Genomic DNA, 22,059 nt, shown 5'->3' on the forward strand with positions numbered 1-22,059 from the left:
AGATACATCTAATTCATGTACTTATTTTCCACCTAAGAAATAATTTTATACCCATGATCTTCCATTTGTTCCGCTTATTGTGAGTGTAAAATCATATCCATTCTTTTACTCCTTATCAAGTTAAAGTTAGATTCAGTCAAAATTGGTTATTTAAAGATATACAGGTACTTTGAACAAGAATAAACCCTGAAAAGTAAAAGATTGAAACACCTTTTCTTTACAACTGGAAAGCATGGAGACTATGCTGAGGCACACAGATTGAACGGATAAAGCAGGAGACCAATCTTCAGTCAGAATGGAGAGACAAATATGCCCATTGCTATATACATGAGGATGGACAGGAATATTGGGGCCAATGAAGGTCACCTAATCAAATACAATAAAAAAATTAAGAAGACAACAAATCAGAGTAAAACTTTGCTTTTCTCACATTCTTAAAAAATAACTCTGGTTGCTAATTATATATGCACTGCTTTTTTTTTTTTAATTGAAAGCACAACTGGTCATTAAAATTGCTACATCAAGAAGGTGACACGCTACAGATGTGAAATTTACCCGACATTAAAAAGATGCTGCGATAAGCAAATGGTTAGATTTTCAACATATTCATGTAAACAGGGGGCAGTAGCACCACCTACAATGTGTTAACTGAAAAAAATTGAATAGCAAATTTTGCCTACACAAATTGCCTTTAAAACTTGTTTACTTGGTGAGATATTGTTGTAATACCTTGTGTATGAAGTGCAAATGCTTAAAAGAACTTTGATTGAGGTTGAATTGAAGCCTACTGGGATAGCCGTTTATGGTATTGCAGTATTGCTGATGACGTCAGTGAGATCATATGACTGTTGGCATATGGAAACGCCTGGTTCAGGAAGGTCATACAGGAACGGCGTGCCCTCAGCAAAGCTAGATAATGTAGACGCACGCGCGCACGCCGTGCGCGGATACATCCGCTGACGAGCGGATTCATTCGCCCCAGAGTTGCACGTCGTCCGATAATCGTAAAAGTTCTTAAATAAAAGATAAAGATTAGATCAATTGAAGATCAATTTGAAACGAAAATGAAGTAAAGACAATATCTTTACTTCTAATTCGTTTTAAATTAATATTGATATTATTTATTTAGATTGTAAAAATTATTACAAGATGTATATAGTACACCCGCGCGTTCGGTGGATGTATTCGCTGCTGTGCGGATGCATTCGCTGCGTGCTCGCGCACCTCGCGATAATCGTTTAAATTCTTACTGCTTATTTCTAATTTGTTTTAAACTGATACTTTTAATTAATTTGCAACAGTTATAAATAGATAGTATATACGCAAGCGCGTAAGGTGAATACATTCGCAGTGGGCACGCGCATCTCGCGATAATCGTTCAAGTTCTTACTTTTCACTTTTAATTTGTTTTAAACTGATAGTATTTAATTAATTTGTAAAAAATACTAATGCATAGTGTGTACGCAAGCGCGTAAGGCGAATATATTCGCTGCTGTGCAGATACATTCGTTGCAAGCAAGCGCATCTCGGGACAATCATTCAGGTTCTCCTTCTTTACTTCTAATTTGTTTAAAATTAACATTGCTAATGTAAAACGTAATATTCATAGCTAGATAATATAGACTGCTAAAAGAAGCTTAGTTTTAAAATTTTGAAATTTAGCTTAGGTCTTTGCATCCATAGGCTCACATAATTGGCATGAAAATTAGTTCCTGGTAACCTCAAAGCATATACCTGCAAGTATTTATTTCTTATGATAATTTTTTTTTTTTTTTTGGAATCCGGACACTCCCCCCCCCCCCCCCTCTCCGTTTTTTTTTTTTTTTTTGAGCAATCACGATTGCTTATTGTTCTCATTTGACTGTTTTGATGTCCTATCTTTTTATTTTCCCACCGCCACCCTCCGCACCCTGTCACCGTCGACCGGCTCCTCACGATGCTGCTCCTATAGCGAAAGCCGTCTCCAGGTTGCATCCATGTCCTACACACACGCACGCACGCACACACACATACACACAACTAGCCACACATTCATGCCTGCACACTGACACAAACACATATGCCTACACACACATACACATACCCCCCCCCCCACACACATACACACATTCATATACACAACTACCCACACACTTATGCCAGCACACATACAAACACACATGTCTACACACATACACATACCCCTACACACAAACACACATACCCCCACACACAAACACACACGCCTACATACACACACTCGTGATTGCAAAAAACATAATTTGAATTCAAGATGTCAAAATTCAAGTTTTTTTTTTTTTTTTGTACGTAATAGACAATGATTAGCTTGCAGATACTTTTGAGTTTCGTGCGCAGATACTTTATACCTTTATCTGACTCTGGCCCTTAGCAACCTATAGTCACTAATAACCATGATGACAGCAATCTTGCTTGTCAGGCCCTAATGCCTTACCTCCTACAGCCATGTCTTGAGCCTCGAGTTAGGATATGGGGTTATTTTCAAGACAACAAGAGTCTGAACGATCATTTTGACAGTATATACAGCAGCCTGTAATGTCAGCTTGGTTGCTATCCTTTTAACTACCTTTAACACTGAATCAGAGACAGAAATGCCTTTAATCAGTGATAGGGAACCTAAACTATCAGCCGATTTACTTTCCAAGTTTGGGGAACACAAAGATTGACTAGGGGAGGGGGAGGCTGATCCTCCCCTTTGTCCTGCCACTGGTAAAATCCAGGGTATCTGCTATACTTCAAGTTTTGAAATCCATGACCTTCCCTGACTAACAGGATACAATTTTTCAAGAAGAAACATTGATTTTTCACAAGAATATTTAAATTTGTGGTGTGCACATTTTAGTCAACATTTTTTTTTTTTTTGGTGAGAAAGAAAATTTGAATGAGATCAAGGGACCGTTATTGGACTTAGAGCAGTGTTTCTTAATTTTTGGACCGAGGTCATGAGGTAAACCCTTTTAAAAGACCTCCTTTTTCATGGAACCCCTGTTTTTTTTCATTCATAGTCTAGTTTGAAGCAACACTCTTGAAATGTTTTATGAACAGTCAAAAATATAATTATTGCAAATAAAATTTTTCTTATGACAAAACGTACTTTGAAAAATTAACAAAAAGTAAAATCTGAAAACAACTATGAATAAAAATATTTGCTGACACAAAGTTTTAAAGTTTAAAATTAAAAAGTTCAAGTTTTAAAAAATCATTATTTGAATTGATTTTTGAAGTTTTGTAAAAAGCTAGGAAAATAAAGATTGAGAGTTTTGTGGAAGCCTTGATTGATCTCTATGGAGCCCCTGGGTTCCGGGGAACACAATACAAAAAATGCTGACTTAGAGCTTAGGCACAGGCATGCAGGTATAGCTAATATTACACAATAGATTTTTGTAAACAGAAATGAGACTCTATAGTAGAAAACGAACATATCTACAAACATAAAAACTCAAAATATAATACCTCTGGTGAATCAAAGGGATATTTTTGAGTGAATTTGAACAATAACTGAAATTTTTCTCCTTCGTATAGAGTTCCAACAGCTCCTTCCATATCAACTGTCCATCTGCAATAACATTACAATTAATTATGTAGCTACCCAACTAAGCCTAATATTTTACAGCAGTTATGTGGTGCATATCATTAGTTTGTCTCAGATTTGGGCAAAGGAATCCAACTCTAATAGCAAGACATAATTGAGAAAAAGGACATTTTATTTTTTAAAAAAAAGATATTGTCTCTATCGAAAAGTGGTAGATTTTATGTTTTTCTTTATTTCATTCATTCTTTTAGTACATGTATAATATATACTCTGTCTGCAATGATCCATAAAAATGGAATTAATTGGCAAATTAACTGCTTTTTAATTCATATTTTATAGAAAAATTCAACAAAATGTTATTTTAATGGCTTTTAATCTATTTAAAATTTTAAAAGCAGTAATGTCTAGCTGTTTACTACAACTTCTTTTGAAAATACAAATGATTAGTCAAGAAAATTAATCATGAAGCTAATGAATTAGTGGTTATAATGTAATAGCTTTAACTCTCTTTCACCTTTTATTGAGTACTCGTTTTACTCGCACGGCTTTGCCCATAGTAGAAAATTAAAAGGTCATTTGGTTTGCCTGTATATTTACAAATACTGGATGATGAATTTCTCACCAATTTGTTATGTTAATTTGCTTGCCCCTGTTACGGTTCCATGTTATGATAATTTGGTAATTTACTGATTCACGTTGTGATAATTTGCTCGTAAAATTTTCTTAAAATTGGAATAGAAAAAGAACAGAATTGAATTTTCGAAAAATCGCTTCGAGGAGCACACCCCCATGCTATAAACTAATTCTGTGCCAAATTTCATGAAAAAAGGCTGAACGGTCTAAGCGTTATGCTCATCACAGAGATCCAGACATCCAGACAGAGAGACTTTCAGCTTTATTATTAGATAAGATTACTAAAATTTTTATACAAATTATGGCCACAAAAATGTTTTATTTGGTCCTTTGCTTTGCTCCTTTTGCTCCTTCGGTCACTATGAAAGGGCGACTGTAATACCAATTGCTTTAAAAAGACTTACAAAATCTTATAGCAATTTTAAAAAATCTAAAGCCATCAAGTGTGTGCTGCTAATGATGTAATCATTAGTCAGTAGCACCAACAAATGGAGAGAAAAAAAGGGCTTTCTTTTTAATCACTTTAGAGCATTTTTTGCCCATTTCTCTTCTTTCGAAAATATAATTCAACTATGTTCAAATCGAAAAACTAAGCTTTTCTTTCAATAAACTTTTTCATGAAAAAAGAAAACACCATAAAAATTCCTACAAAGCATAAGAAAAGGGCATTCATAGATATAAAGATTGAAAAAAGGTTCAAAGGAATTTGATTATTTCTTGGGACAACACAATTTTGTTAATTTTCCCTCTAACTCTCATATATTTATACAACTTATTTGCCTCAGTAAATCAAACTAGAAGTTTTCACGGTTATACGATGATGCCTTTTTACTTTCGATTAATTTCTTGGAAATTGTAACAAAAATTTATTAAGCAACAAGACCAGTATAATAGAGCAATTCAAGTACTTTTTAACTCTCTGGCGGTTTGACATACGAGCGGAATTTCACCTGGAAAAGGTCACCTTGGGAACATGGCTATCTGCTCGAAATGGTCAATACTTTTTATCTTGAAATTCCCTCCCCCTTTCGGAAGGAGATAAAAAGCACTTAATCCCTTTTGTCCAGGACGTGCTGTCAAAGCTCAACCCCTTTCTTTTCAACGCGTGTCGCAGGGAAGAGTGGAACTCCTCCAGACTGCCAAGGTCCGTCCCGCCCATTTCTGCCCTCAACACGTGTAGCAAACGAGTTGAATTCCTTTCAGCCAGTCGTGTTTTACTAATCACAACTTTCTGTAATATTTATGAAGTAATAATCTAGATTTTAAATCTCTGGAATTGCTATCTCCTACTACTGCTCTAAATTACTATTCACATATTTTATTATTGAATTTAACTACTCATATTCAACATTTATAAAACAATATTTGGAACAAGTTATTTCAATATGAAATAGCTAAATGCATTTAGTTATGATTGTAATGTTTTGCATAACCTGAAATCATACGTAATAATAAAGAGCAATAAAGGAATTCCCTCCCCCCTTCCGCGCAACAGCAATTCGTTGTTTTTCTTTTAACGCTGGGGGAAAAAAGCACTGCAAATTTATACATCTATGCATACTTTTTACATACTATGTTTGTATATGTATATTTTTTTCTTTATTTGTGCATTTTTATGTTTCGAATCTCGCCATATTTGAGACTAAGTGATCGTAATAGCGGTATACCTAGACTTGCCTTATTTCCGAAATGTTCAACCAAGACCCCCCCCCCCCCCCCCCCCACCGTGGGTATTTCAAAAGGTACACACCCCGGCTGGTTTTCAGAGTGTTTTAGAAGGTAGTTTATTCTCAATGCTATGGATAAATGATTACTAATTATCAGCCTAAACCAGGAATAATAAATGATACATGACGCAAGCAGATACATTTAAACAATTTATTTTGTAAACGTTAATCTTTTGATGTTACTTCAGCAAGAAATGAGAAATTGAATTTTGAACAATATTTACTTGTTTATTGCATTGGCTAGGACTTTTTTAGAAAGTCTTTTTTGTTTTAAATCTTTTTGTAAAATTCCTTACAAGCAAATCGGATAGAAATTTTATAGCTCATAAATTACAAATCTGTACCTCAGAGCTAAACTAACGTGATTCACATACGCTACTTTACAGGAGAGAAAAAAATATGTCATGTGAGTGCAATTTTCGAAAATATGGAAAATATCCGATATTTTCAATCAACGCAAACTAATGTCTTCAAAATAGTAAATGCATCCTCAAATCACTCTTTATTTATTATTATAATGTGCAGACTTAAAATTAAGGTTTCTTTAATTATTCATATCTAATATTCCATTTTACATTTTAGTCAATTTTAATAGAGTTAATATAGCGTTAGCTGTTCTACTCATTTGTCTTCTGTTAGCTACTTTTACACAGTTATATGATTCAGAAAAAAACAATATGCAACAGTCAGGGGCAAAGTCATAAGACATTTTCTTTTGTTCCAACCAATGGTTAACATTTAATTAGGTACTTTTAATATGCATTAAAATTGTTACATTACTAATAATTTTATGAATAAAAAAATACATTATTTTGTTATATTAATGTGTAATAATACATCATAAAACTATAGTGCATAACTTTTTAGGTATTTTTAATAATAAATGAGCTATATTACTATGATTAATATAATTTTTATACTGAAAATACCGTAGTTGGAAAAATAAATATCGAAAATATCAAAATATCATGATATTTTCAGAACAAATATCGGATATATATCGGCGAACCCTAGCAGTAATAAACAGAAAATTCAAATTTTTGGACTTACGTCAGTCTGGCTACGAGGTACAGAAATGAAAAATTTATTATTTTAAATAATCCTTCACGGTTAATTATTTTTATATTTTTTTGGTCATCTGTAATGAAACTTATATTTTACCGAGACGTGAAGTAAACTGGCCGGGACACTGGATTTTTGAATGAAAATCGGGACTGTCTAGGATCTCGTTTGAAAATCGGAAAACAAATACTAAATCCAACATTCACTGAATTATGGCGTATTTAACAAAGCTATTATTAAAAAAACACTGACAATCACATGGGATCTAGTATGGGGGGCCTCGATGAGAGGCTCAGAAGGACAGTGTAACCTCCCCAAAAAATTCTCATTTGAAAAATGTGGAAACACTATTGCAACATTGAGATTCTTCTTTCAAATTTTAAAAATTGTTTTTAATGATGCATAATGTTGCTTCTCATTAGATGTTATGTAAGTATGATATAATGTGCATGCTCATGTTTATCATTTGGAAAAAGTAGAACTTCATTCGAAAATTTGAGAATCCACCTCTCCCGCCCCCCTCTCATTTTATTTCGGAGTGCCCCTGCTAGTAGTTAAGACCTAAGTGACCGAACTAGGTATCAAATCAAAGTTATGAAAACACAATTAAAGCAAAAAATAGTAAACAACGAAATACTTTTAAATTATAGTGGTAAAAAAAAAGTCGCAGCATAAAAGTTGTTAAAAAAATTTTACGAATTTTCATCCCCGTAAAAGGTTTATTAATTAGTATGAAGCATGAATTATGATGATTTTTCTATAAAAATCAAGGTTTTATAATTATTTTTGCTTAAGTTGTTCCAAGGAATTGAAAGATCATATGAGGGCAGTTCTCAAAAGGTGGGTACAAACACAGACCTCAACTTTGAAGCTTCAACACCAAATAACTTTCTTTTTAATTAACTCAAAAATTTTTGAGTCAAACTATAATACTGTATAGAGACATGAATTGACATAAATTATGGAAAAAATGCTCTTCAAATGCCCTTAAAAAATATTTTCTTTGCTAAAAGGCACAATTTTGGACATACCAAAACGTTAACTGAGCAAATGTACCATTAAAAAAAATTTTTTTTAATTATTTCCATACGTTTCAAAAAAAAATTAAAGGTATGAATCTTACACTGAATAACTTTTTGTTTAATATTTTACACAAATAACAAAAGTAAAGATAAATTATTTACTTTGTAAACGATTTTAAAAAAACGTAAGTTTGAAATTTGATGTATGTCCAAAAGTTACGATCTTTACAATGCTATTATTTGAGAACTAAGTATGTGATGTTTTCGTTTTAAAGGTATTTATCGATCCTCAGAATCAATTTTTAATTGTTTTAAAGTGTTTTCATAAGCTTTTATGCAGCATCTTAGAAGAAAAATGATTTTTCTTAAACATACATGTGCGATGTCCAAATGGCGTTACGATCTTGACGCCGATAATTCTGTCCGTTTATTCATAATTTTTGATGATCCACTGTCTTCTAACCTCAATAAAAATGGTTATTATAATGTTATCTTCTTTAATCCATTGGTATTTTGCATAATTAATACGTTACATACTGAACAATACATTAATTACAGTAGAAACATGGCTGGTTATGTTCGAACGAAAGCCATTTTGCGCTAAAATCGCCAAGCAAACCTCCATTGGCGACAACACAGTACACGATAAGCTAAAGGTTACCAGAGGGGAATTCCAGTTTGACAAATGTAGTTGATCGTCAGCTGCACCAGTTTTGGTGACTTTATCACCTGCGCTAGCAATTTTTTTATTTTTATTTTTTTAGAGTTAAAAAAAAATCGTTTGTAGTTGATTTGTAAACAAATATCAGTTGGTAATTTTCATTCTATCTTGAGATTTGAGAGATAGTAAGCCTTTTGAATTAACATGTTTTGAAAAAATGCTTTAAACAATTTAATTAAGTTCTTTTATGGAATTTGTATTTATATGCTTTTTGAAGTCATTATTGATTTTTAATACCTATTTGCAAAAGGATTTATTGCAAATTTTAATGCTCACACGAGATTGTCTCCTAGAAGTAGAACAAAAAGTGAGGTTCTGGTAGAAGTACATTCTAAGTTTGGAAAATATCTGCAGAAATGAAAGTTAATAATCCAGAGAAATACAAATGTTATTTAATAAAAGAAGCTACGAGTTTGTATAGTTATTTCCATGAAGCTTTTTTTTTACCTTTCATCAATTTCTTCAAAATCATTCCAAGACTTTATTATATGTAAAGAGCAGTATGTATAGCCATTCAAGTACTTCATTAATATCCTCTTTATTATTAAATTTCAAAATTCAAAAGGTAGTAAATAAAATTTTCATTGGAAAAGTTAAAAATCAGATTAACAATTGTCAAAAATGGTGAAACTTACATTATGATGATGTCCAAAATCCGTTACCTACAGGACAACAATGTCCAAAATCTGTTACCTACAGACAGCTGATTTAATTTGGTAATTAACAATTTTTACAAATACCTGCTGTCTTTTCATGTTCATATATTGTGTTCTAGGTATGCATGCTGTAGGATAAAAGCAAAATTGATGTCAAATTTGAAAATTTTTGAAATTGCTCAAAGTTAACTTTTTTGTTCCCACCTTTTGAGAACTGCCCATGACTTGTATCAAGCAATCGCACAGATTAAATAGTGATTTGAGATAAATATCAGGCTTTGGGCAAATTGAGATCAATGAAAATTCTGGATTTGTTGCTTAATAAAGTACAAATAGTTAAGCTCTGCTGAAGTTTTATTTTAATTATAAAACGGTTTAAACCTTTATTTATTTTTCTCTATTTATTATTATTCCTTTTTTTACATAAAAGAATAGTTATAAATTCTCACTTAACCTTTTCCCCATTTCCATCTTCCTACAAAATACTGTAGATCTTAAGCAACTCCATAGAAATTTCCTTTACTAAAAGTCAGGTCCCATTCTTCTGAATTTCTTCCCCCTCTCAATGAAAAAAATTCCGAGGCTCTTTATTTTTTATTGAAAAGAAAAAGCTACAAACGATTCAATTTTTGATTTTTTTTTTTTTTTTTTTGAAAACTATTCATTTTCATATACTTTTCCATTTTTAATAACAATAAAAAAAATATTATTAATGTTCTTTGCTAACAACTGAAGTTTTTTTTTTTTTGTATAAATGTTAACACAATAGCTGCCTGGTGTTGTGCAAAATTTTTGCTCTTACTATATATTGTTTATTTAGTTTTTTTTTACTTATACAGAATTGAAATTGTATGCTAAGAGATAAATGTTTGTTTTTCTTTGTGATTAAAATAATTATAAGCTGAAGTATTAGACAGAATCGGTGAATTTAAAATGTTTCTGATATTAATGATTGAAATTTGCGACCAAAACCCAAGGCCAATCAGTTAGAGTAAATAAATTTGAAAAAATATCCCTTTTTCTTATATTTTTTATAATGTGTTTTGAGTACAACATCTGCCTAAATGTGCGTAAAACGCGACGTAAGTGCACATAAAAGTTCAAAATTGATCTTTTACGTGTACTCTTTGGTTTTTTTTTATGGCATTGTGATTTTATAACAGTTAAAGTTCCTAAATTATATGTTAGTAGCGAATAAAGCCGTAGCTATAAATTTATTTCCAAAAGGATACTTAGTTTGTTTTCGTTCAATTTGAAATCTCACGGCTTTTATTTATTAATTTATTTGAAATGTAATTGAATGTCATTGTCGTCGATTAAATTATGTTGCATCCATTTACAGCACAATCATTAATTAAATGTAAATTTTAAGCTTAGAAGAAAGAGAAGTGGATATTTCATTCTTGGAATCAAGTTTTGCTTTTAGCAGATGCTTACAATAAATAGCAAGGAGGTTTGCTTAGAAATCTTTGCGTTGATAAGAAGGATGCACTGAACCTTGAAACCCCAACCTGATGAAAGGGTATTGTTTGCATGTGTGAATACAGAAGGTGGGCCCCTGCGCTCCGGGGTGCCGCTCTCAGGAGAGGGGAAAGGAAACGCAGGATTCTACGCCTTGGACCGTTTGACAACGAAAATTTAGTGTCAGAAAAATACGTGTAAAACGCTAGCGACGTGATCTTGCTACGGCGTGATAAGACGTGCAAAACCGCCGGTAAGTTAAATCCACTGCATTACTACGCAAAATTTAAAAATTAATAAAATAAAACTTTCATTTCAATGATATCTAAATCTGTAAGCTACAGGACAACAATGTTCAAATTCTGTAACTTATGGGATGATTAAATTTGCCAATTAGTAACTTTAGCAAATACTTGCTGTCTTTTTATGTTTATACTTTATTTTTAGAGATGCTCTGAATATTCAGTTGGCTCATGCCATATAATGACAGACCGGTTATATCAACCAGACACTGCAGTTTCATCTGTGTTATGAACTCACTAGCTTGAAATAGGGAATAACCGAGCTGGAGGCAGATGTCATCTCACTGAAGCTGAGAATGCCAACAAACTGGTAGATAAAGTTAAGAGACTGTGCTCTCTGGATGGGTTAACCGGGCTATCGGTACATTGCACATAGTTCTACCTTAGCCCTGGCAGTAACCCTAGTGGCAGAAAGTTTTGTAGCTGTCCGAGACAAGGTTTTAGAGTTTTATAATCTGTCCACAAAATTTTGAGGATGGTTTCAATTAAAATAATAATAAATGACCCTTTTTTAAAATAATTTTATTTGAAATTAGGATTTGAGATGACCATCCCCCCCCCCCCCCAAAGACGATGGCGCACCTCCCTAAATTCTATGAAGCACTCCCCTTTCAAGAACGAGAACCCCACCCCAAACTGAGACCAAAATCTCTCAAATTACCTCCCCCCTACGCTTAAAATTTTTAAAGGTGCAATCTTATGACCCCCTGTCCTTGGTGGGCACCTGACGTTTGCAAACATGTGTTGGTTATTGAAAAGGGATTTTCAATAATGAGGTCGTCCATGATTTTTCACAAGGTACTTTTTTTTTTTTTGTGAAAAATCAATTCATTTTGGGAAACTCAAATAATCGGGGGGGGGGGGGGTACAAAAATTTCAAAATGGGTTTTTTTTTTGTGATATTTTTTCTTTTTTCCCTTGATAATATCATTCTTAAAGGGTTTTTTTTTTTGGGGGGGGGGGGGGCTCAGTGGCGTGTCTCTGCCAGATAGGAACTCCTTAAGTATATTAAAGCTACACACCATTCCACATTATATTAAATTATGCTATAAATGTGGATTGGTACTTTTATACGCATATATTTCAGATAATTGTAACGAAAAAATAAAGTTCAAGCAGTGGTTGAGCATTTAACTATTTGAAACTCTTAAAAATCTCAGAATTTTGTTTAAAACTTCTAAATTTCTTGCTTTTAATAAAAATAAAAGGATAATTTATTTGTTTGCTTTTTAACAAAGCGTACTAAACATCAAAATTCGATTCTCAAAGCGGATACAAAAGAAATATTTTTAAAAAACTATTTTAGAATTGCATTTTAGAAGCCTATGATAAACGTCTCACTAACATCTATTGACACAGTTGCAGCAAAACTAAAATTAAACTATCTATTCAGCAATTAAGTTTTTGACTCATAAACAAAAACGAAATTCCGTTTTAAAATCTTGAAACGATAGTTTTAATAGACTTTTAATTTATTTGCCTCCATATAGAGCAAGTTAGCTTGAAAAAAAGAGTAAAAATTCAATTCTCATATTGGATGTAAACACATTGCATTTTTCACAATGAAAGCATTAAAATTAAAAAAACAGTTAATAAAAAGTTTATTAAAGTAAAATAATTTTAGAATTACTATTTAATAGATTTGCATGATGAATATTATTAATATCACTAACATATTCACCGAAAATTCGGAGTTGTAGAAAAAAAAAAGGATGAGTAAAGGTTTAACACCAGAAACTAATGTTGATAATCACCACCACTGCTAACGATATGATAAAACAAACAAGTAAAATTATTCACTGTTAGTTATTTATGGCTTGTATCATAGAAGTGTGCTGACTTTTTGTTTTAATCCACCGAAATATGCAAATATGCGTTATTTTGATTTCAGGTTTGCTTTTTCAGTAAACAATTTGAAAAAGATTATTTTGTTTTGGTTTATACCTGCAGTGGGCAGGCGAATCAGGTGTGCATTCTCTACCCGCATCAGCAGTTCATGCAAATAAATGTCCCACTGTTGGGGACGCCTTTTTTTTCTGTGCGGACAATCTTTATTTTATTTTATTTTATTTTGCAGACAACTTGTATTTTTTTACTGCGGACAGCTGCCTGCGATAAGGGTTTCCTTGTCTGTGATGCTGTGTCACGGCGGTTCTGCCACTGGGACAGTAACTTACTGCATAATAACCAAGCTTTACCTTTGATTTTCGAGTTGAACTGCATCATGCCTGCGGACTCTTGCTAGAGAGATAAATTTACATTCTCTATTAGTTTGTTGGCACTCTCAGCTTCAATGCGATGAAATCTCATGGTAGTAATAAATATAGTCATGAGAGTAATAAAAACATATAGTAATAAATATAAAGAGTCAGTTTATTGCTATTTAACATTATTAACTGCAAATTTTTTGGCTAAAATGTGCAGCTAACAAAAACAAGGGAAAACATTTGGATACTAAAATTTTACAGTACTTTCATTTCTAAAGTTTTACATAATATTAAATATTTAATAATATGTAAAGTTTTACATATTATTAAATATTTAATATTATGCAAAAAATAATAATAATAATAATCATTGCAATCGAAGTTAAATAATCTTTTGCACTTAAAAACAAAAAATTAAAATATTTTCCAATGTTCAAATTTTTAATTTTAATGATGATGATTATTATTATCTATCAGCTGCCAGAACAGAACAGAAAATCCCTTGAATAAATAAATTGTAATTGTATTTTAAGCAACATGGGTTTGTATTTGTTTGTAAGGTGAATGCAAAATTCTTTATTTATGGCATAAAATGTTACTATGATTATCAGTTATCAAATCATGTATTAGGAAGGAAACTAGTTATCCATTTATGCAGAATTGCAAATAGACATAAACCAAATAAGCCATATTAATTTGCTTTTGCTTTGAGAATGATTTACTTTAAACTAATAATTATGCTTCATGAAAATAAATTTACAATGTTATAAATAGAAAAGCATTTACATGTCCCGAAATATATAAATATTTTTTATTTTAAACTGGTATACAATTCAAATATTACATTTAAAAATTGTAACCAAATATTTGGTATTCAGCAAAACATGGTATTTGGTGCATCTGTAATTATTTTCTTCTAGATATACATCTGTAGAATGAAAAGAAATTTGACCGAGTATTTCAAAGTTTTTGAACCCCAAAGCAACTACTAAATTTGGGATGTGCATTGCAGATCAGATACTTGAACTGCAGAGCAATTCCATTCAAATATGAAAGGAAAAACTCAGATTTCTGCAGAAACTCTGCAGATTATCTACAAAAGTCTTCTAACTAAAGATGTAATTTTGCAGAAATTCTGCACAATTTCTACAGATTTCTTCAAAATAGAAGTAAATTTGAAATTCCTGCATATTACGCTTGTTCGTCTAAAAAAGGTGTGTAAAATGTTGAGTTTTATGCATCATTTGCCGGAACTTTGGATTAACTTCCATTTGAAGAATTCCATTTCTGCAAAATTACATCTTTAGTTAGAAGATGTTTGCAGAAAATCATTGTTGACTGCCTGCACCTGCTTTATGCCTTTTAAGTGTCCTAGAAGACCAATCCATAAATGATTGGCTGCATAGTCATCTCATGGTCGCATATTGGCCATGTGCTATTATTCTGAGGGATAACACCGCTTCTAATGCATTGAGCAGGGCTCTCAGTAGACTTTTTCAAAATTTTAGGGGACATTCAGGAACATTTTGGCAAAATTTTAGGGGAAATTATTATTATTTTTTTGATTACAAACAGGTAGCCTGACCATAGAATTACATAACAGCTGACTAACTAAACCGAAAATACATTTTATCCCTTATAGTACTTTCACAAAGAAAGAGTTGAAACAAAAGTATATGCATTTTTTAAAGCATAAAAATTATGCAAATGGCAGTGAAAAAATTGTCGAGTAGAAATTTTTAAGAACTGTTGGAACAATTAATATCATAGTTGACATAGCAAACAAAATTTTGAATGGGCAACGAAAATAAAGAAAAGAAATCCTTGACTTGTGCTACTCACAACATTTTAGGACATACGCCAGCAGGTTTACTAGACCTGCTGAATTCCCAGATTTCTGGATTCTAATGCTATTACAAACACCCTAATCAACTTTTTAGATCAATTTAATTTTTTAACATCTTTATAAACCAAAGATACAACCTGATATAAATTAATGCTAACATTTAAGAATGTTAATGGTTTGAATCAATTCAAATGCAACAGGATTGACATTTTTAAACTAACTTGAGAAACTGATGAGTTTACAAGTCCTCTACAGACCAAAGAAAACTAAGCAAGGTTCAGACTAATGGTAAGAATAAAATAATTGATATCCAAGCATTGAAATTAAAGAGTAAGTTAAAATGAGTGAGTTTTACAGAAGATGGTGCAAAAGGCTTCAGAAATTTGTAAATGATCGGAATAAGCGTGTAAGAAAGTTAAAATGCTAAACATTTCCGGCATTGTATGTTTCGTTCAGGTAGAGTCGTGAAACACCTGTTTTAAACATTAAATGGTACGTTTGTACAGAGGAAAAATTTTGTTATGAAAGTCAAAATATTGTGAAGGGTCTAATTTTCAACAGAACATTTTGTGAAATGTCTATTCATTAGATTAAATATCTAGGGAAAAGTTTGCAAAGTTTGTTTTGCGATAAAATATTTTGTGAAATGTCTCCTCCTAGGAAAAGACCACTTAAATTCTCCCAAAGTGAAATTTTCAAATTTTTTTTAGGAACACCAACAAAATTTTAGTACAATTTTAGGAGCTGAAATTTTTTTTAGGAAATTTAGGGGGAATGAGAACCCTGATTGAGAAACTTGGGACAGTGTCAAAGCGCTTGGAACAGAGATGGTTCTTTTAGGTGCTGAGAATGGACACATATAGCATGGGGTTTTGCATTTTCTGTCAAGAATGTGTCTCTGAAGTTTTAATTTTAAGCTTTTTCCTAAAGTATAACTGAGTACTGAACAAATAAAAAACATGTTCCTTTCCAGGGTGGCGACAGGAACTGTGAAAAAAAGTTCCCTGACTTTTCCCTGATTTCCCTGATTAAGTTCACCAAATTTCCCTGATTTACGTTACCGAAGATAATGGTTTTCTTTCTTTGCTCTACTTGAAATCCATTGCATGTTTGTATAAAATGCAGTATTTTAAACATTTTAAGTTGTGTGAAGGTGCTGAACTTAAGATATATTTTTAAAGAATGCTACTTTTTTAATAAAATAGTTGAAAAAAAACGTATCAAGTCAATTTTTTTTTGGGGGGGGGGGGGGAACCTACAAAACAGTATATTAAATTTTTCTATATGGAAAGATTATAGAAAATTAAAAAAAAAAAAAACTTTACTTCCAGAAACCACTTAGCATAAGAATTTTAAGAAACTATTAAAATTACTCTTAAAAACATATGTGTATTTATGATAGATCTAAAAAGTAATTGAAATTATTTTGAACTAAGTTTTCAAACAGTATAATAATTGTTACAAGAATAACAAGTAATAGCGAAAGAACAGAAGTAATGTAATTATTCTTATATAACTAATTGACATATTTATGCAAAACAGATGAAACCATTTGACATCCATTCATAGGGAGCTTTTCTCTAATCAAGAACATAGGTTTTAATGAATGAATACAGCATTTTAACAATTAAAAAAACATAAATATATTTACTTAAGTACACAAGTGAACTCTATTTCAAATGATTTCAGTATGCAACGAAACAAAATCTTAGATTGCTTTTGTAACAAACAACTTTGAAATGCAAGGAAAAAAAAGAAAAAAAGAAATTAGTTAATTTCAAAATATATAAAAGAAGAATACAAGTAGTTGGTTATAAAATTAAAGAATTACTTAAGTCTGAAGAAAAGAAAACCTTTATAATCTGCGGTGACAACAAATAGTATAACGGCAAAAAACAAAGTTTATTTTATTGAAAGTTCAATTTTGGCAATTAAATTGAAAATGCGAAGAAGTAATAACTTTTAAGCTTTTATAGTATTAATTCAAAAACCAAAGATTTCTTCTCAAAATCGTGATTACAGTACGCTAATTACTTCGAGACAATGGAATAAAGGCAAAGGAGCTAAGGTATTAATGAAGGCTTCCTCTTTGCCTGTACGGTTGTTTATTTCAAGTAACATGGAAAGCGTAAAAGGAAATTTCAAACTAGGTAAAATAAACAACCTAACAGACACAGAAGCAATCTTAGGAAGTTCATCCTGTGGTTAATAAGTAAGATTCAATACTTTGACGTTGAGGAAAAAAGATGCCAAATATGCCGCAGTGTATAATCGTACCTCATTAATTTTACTTTTTTTTTTTGAACAGATAATTGGCGGAAAATGCGTGGGGAATTAGAGTACTTAATTTTGTAAAGCAAAAAAGAATTTTTTTTTCTTCATAAAATCTATTTTCCCTGATTTTTTGTTATTTTTTCAAAGTTCCCTGATATTTCCCTGACTTTTCCCTGATTAATTAAGTTCCCTGACTTTTCCCTGATCTGTCGCCACACTGCTTTCATACTCCAGTATAAAACGGTTCTGATTTTAGAACCATGGTTTTGAAAAAGACTTATGTTTTTCTGTATACCATTACATTTTGTGATAACTGTTATATTTGACCATGTCCTGAAGGTAAGTTTTTCATGTATGAATTTATCTTGCAGAACAATACTGGTCAAATGATTTTACATTGCAGGACATTGCAAAGTATTCTGCTTTGGGGTTTTTAAAACTGCTAAAAGTAAGTTTTTTTTGTTCCCACCTTTTAATAATTAGAGTATAGTATTAATCACATTACATATCTTACTACTATTATATATGCGAAAGTTTGTCTGTATGGATGTATGGATGGATGGATGTATGGATGTTTGTTACTCTTTCACGCAAAAACTACTGAATGGATTTTGATGAAACTTTACAATAATATAGCTTATGCATCAGAATAACACATAGGGTAGTTTTCGTCCAGTTATGGGGGGCAAAACCTCCTTAGGGGGGGCAATAAAACACAATTTTCGTATAAATTCTCTAATATGGGGATGAAAAAATACTTGCACATATTAACATTATATGTCCATCGAAAGCTCTGATTTTTCTGCTGAAGATGGCACCTGTTCGAAATTTCTAAGTAGAGTAAAAAACGAGTTATAAGCTTTTTAGTTCCATGTTTGAAGGCTTTCCTCAACTCAATACAATATTTAGTGTATCATCTCAACTCCCTGTTGATAGCGACTATTGTTGTATTGTTGACTATCTTTGCTTTTCGTGACTGTTCAAGGCTTTTCTCAAGTCAAATCTTGAAGTAAGATTTTTGCACAAGATTGGCAAATAATACATGGATTTGGCTGATTATTTTCCATTTTAATGCAACTTTGAGGCAATTAATGGGTTTTTTTATTTGTGTTGACTGGGTATTTAATCGATCAGCGGAAATCTAGCATAACGTTTTTTTGTGGAATCATTTCAATAGCTAGGGAATAAGGCATTTTTTTCAACTGTCGCTGTTTTGGAAGCTAAAAACTATGCAATACTGTTTCTCAATTTTCACCATGTAACCAAATATCGCCATTTCTTTAGTATTTCTTTCTTTTAATTTGTTAACACGTAAAATAATTCGCCAACTAAATTAAGAAAATCCATAAACAGCACAAAAACTTCCATTAATTTGTCTTTGCACACAATTTCAAACAATTGCCAAATTTTTACTATTTATTGGTAACATTTCAGGTAGCATCATTTTATAATCATCATATTTTTTGTAATTTTGAGGTGTCTTCCCAGTTTTCCCGACATTTCATTTACTCCCCTTCCCCCTGATTTTCAGTTTTAATCATACCTTTTGATACATTTAAGGGGGCAGGTAATTTGAAATGTCGGCGAAACTAGAGACAAAAAATTTTTTGGTAACTATTTGAACTCTGCCTGTAATAACCATTAACTTGAATCAATTGAAAAAAAAAAACTACATCAACGTGAGCGAAGCCGCGGGTAAAAACTAGTTAAGTCTATAAAAGCTTAAAACCTGAAATTTGGTAATTAATTTACTTTTGCTGAAATTTCTTTTTATTCTAATTCAGTTGATGTTTTTTTTTTTTTTCCAAATTCCACACATAATATATGCTCTGTATAAACAAATAACTCCATGAAAATGCCTTTTTATTAAGTAGATCTAACTCAACCTCCCCCTCCTCTTATCATAAAAGCTATAAACTAGAATCTAACAACTAAAAGTTAGAGAAACTGCCTTAATAGAATTGAGAATAATAATTACAGTCAATTTTTGCAACTGCAATCAAGTTTGCAATTTAAACATTTTTCTATGGAAGAAAAATAGTCAAACATACTGCGTCAAATTTGATCCTATATTATCGGGATTTACTCTGACGCCTGGAGGTGGTTCCTTTTGTATTGCTAACAATTCCTTTTGAAGCCTTTTCTGTAATGAAAGTGAAAAAAACTTTAGTAATATGAAAAATAATGCAATGAAATAAATGAAGAGATTCATTCAGAACAAAAAATTTTAGTCATTCTAAAAACATAGTAACAACAACATTACAAGGTCATTCATAGTACTTGATTCCAAATATAGAGTTTGCAACAAGACACATTTTTTGCCATAATTATTCAATTTACTGTTTGAATAGCACAAAATTTTATTTTGAGCTGTTAGTCCTACGAATGCAGAAATTCAAAATAAAACAATGTGCTAATCAAACAGTTAATTAAATAGTTGTGGCAAAAAAGGTGTCATGTTGCAAACTCTACAATTAGACAAAATCTTGTAAAATGGCCCTACAGCTATAGAAAATCATGCAAACAAAACAAAACACAGCAAAAGAAAAGACCATCTGCAGAAAGCAGGCTGAATTTAATTGGGAAATCATTAAAAAGTTTGTTAAACAATGTTGTCAAAAAATACCAGTATCTCTTTCTTCTTGAAAAACTACTATATGGCAATCAAAACAGAACTGAACTGTAACAGATTTGGTGCAAGTAAAGTCTCGAAAATCTGAACCACGAAAGTTCGAGGTTCTGCTTAATTTGAAGTGCTTACTTAATGTGTTAAGTTACATTTTTTAGTTCCAAAAAAGTGATTTTTCATTCAAGTCTGAAAATAGAAATCTTTCCAGTGTTCGCGCTCAACTATCCGTAACATGGGTCCCAGGGACCCATTAATGAAATAGATTTGGGTCCTTTGGTGGAAAAAATGAGTCCCTTAAATTTTAAACAGAAAATCTTAGTGCGTAAATGAATAATATAAAAATATTTATACTTGGGGGGGGGGGGAGGGAAGGCATGAAATAAAATAAATTCGTTATTTTTGCCCTAATTCTTTTGTGATTTTATCATTGTAAAATTATTTTCAAATAATACACTTGCAAGACTCAGTTATGTGAGAAACTATTTGGTCAGTTACAATGAGATTAACTCAAAATTTACTTTAAAAATAGGTTTTACCATAAAATATAAAACAAGTGCCTCTGATTGATCAAGCAAAAAGCACTCCCTTAACTTTTGTTTTCCTGGAAATTTTTCTTAGTGAAAAAAGCAAACAGACCCCCCCCCCCTTCCCAATTATCATTGGCAATTACATAATAATAATAATAAATCGCAAGCGAATAAACCCAACGCAAAAATCGCGATCGCAAAAACGAAACATTTTCTCATATGAGTGTGAAAATTGCTCATTTGCAATCTTAAATCAGTATATTTGACTTTATTTTGACTTGTTCAAAATATCTGTTTTGATTTTTGTTCTATTTTTAAAATCGCGCCATTTTGAAAATGGCGCGATCGATTAATACCCGACTTTTGCAAGTCCAAATAAAAATAATCCATCAGAAAGAGATGAATTATTAGAAAAAGAACAAGGTTAAATTGCTTTTGTATAAAATTCAAGTATTCATAAGCAATTTAACAAGAAAAATGTAAAGTTCCGAACTCTTTGTGTTTAGCACGATCTGGAAAATATTCGCCATTTTTTTTTCTCCCCTCTTTTTATTGAGGATGCAAAATGATGATTTTCAAAAGTAATTCTGGTTACATGAATACCAAATTGCAATATTTTTACTGTACAATTGTCTTGAATTAATCCTGAAGATTGCATTGAAAACCTCTCTCATTTTTAGTCTTCATTTCTGTTTTTAGGAATTTCCTCAAGACAAAAGTTGAGGGAAAGCTTATTCTTAGAATACAGTACAATGGGCTATTTGTGAACTTGCTCCCTGAGCTCTGCCCAGGAGGTCACTGTAAGCTCCAGTCTTATCACTAAAATTCCATTGACTGGTCCACAATTGGGGTGTGTTTGAATAGCTGATAAACAGATAGGGTCATTTTAGTCCCTTTATGTTGATTCTCCTGGTCATTTTGAAGCTTAAAAGCATTTCCTAATTAGATCTTTAGCATTTTCTCCCATTTTTTTTTTCTGGTTCTTATTTTTTGGGTTTTCTGGGTCCCTGGGACCCGATTTTTCGCGGAAGTTGCGTCCCTTTCCCGCGAATTTGCGTAAAAAACCCGCTATAGCGCGTAAACGCGAACCCTGGACAACTGTTAAACTCATTTAACTACATACAGCAAATAATACAAAATGCATTGAGTGGTTGGTATCAACAATACTTCCTAAGTGACATGTAATATTTCAGCTACTACAAAATATGAATAAAGAGATGCCTTGGAGAAAATAATTTGATATGTAAAATGTACATTAATGTGCCACAAAGAACGTTTTAACATGGAATAATTGATTGGAGTCAAAAAAGAAGGTGCACAAGTCGTAGCTTCTTTGACACTGCACAAGTCGTATAGGCACCTTCTACAACTAACTGTTCAATGGGACAAAACCAAACCCAGGAAGTTGATTTCACTTTGTTAATGAACATGAAATGAACCTC

At 31.8% G+C, this 22,059-nt stretch overlaps 1 protein-coding gene across 1 annotated transcript in view; it reads right to left on the reverse strand.

The window, feature by feature from the left end:
• LOC129233271 (ubiquitin-conjugating enzyme E2 W-like) overlaps window positions 1-22,059 on the reverse strand; it is a 38,291-nt gene that overhangs the window by 9,859 nt on the left and 6,373 nt on the right. The window contains exons 2-4 of the mRNA XM_054867321.1: window positions 19,513-19,604; window positions 3,472-3,574; window positions 211-366 (exon numbers count right to left, since the gene is read on the reverse strand). Of these exons, the coding sequence (XP_054723296.1) occupies window positions 211-366; window positions 3,472-3,574; window positions 19,513-19,604 (351 nt within the window). The remainder of the gene's footprint in view (window positions 1-210; window positions 367-3,471; window positions 3,575-19,512; window positions 19,605-22,059) is intronic.

This window comes from Uloborus diversus, unplaced genomic scaffold (assembly GCF_026930045.1).
Source record: "Uloborus diversus isolate 005 unplaced genomic scaffold, Udiv.v.3.1 scaffold_304, whole genome shotgun sequence".
Classification (NCBI taxonomy): Eukaryota; Metazoa; Arthropoda; class Arachnida; order Araneae; family Uloboridae; genus Uloborus; species Uloborus diversus.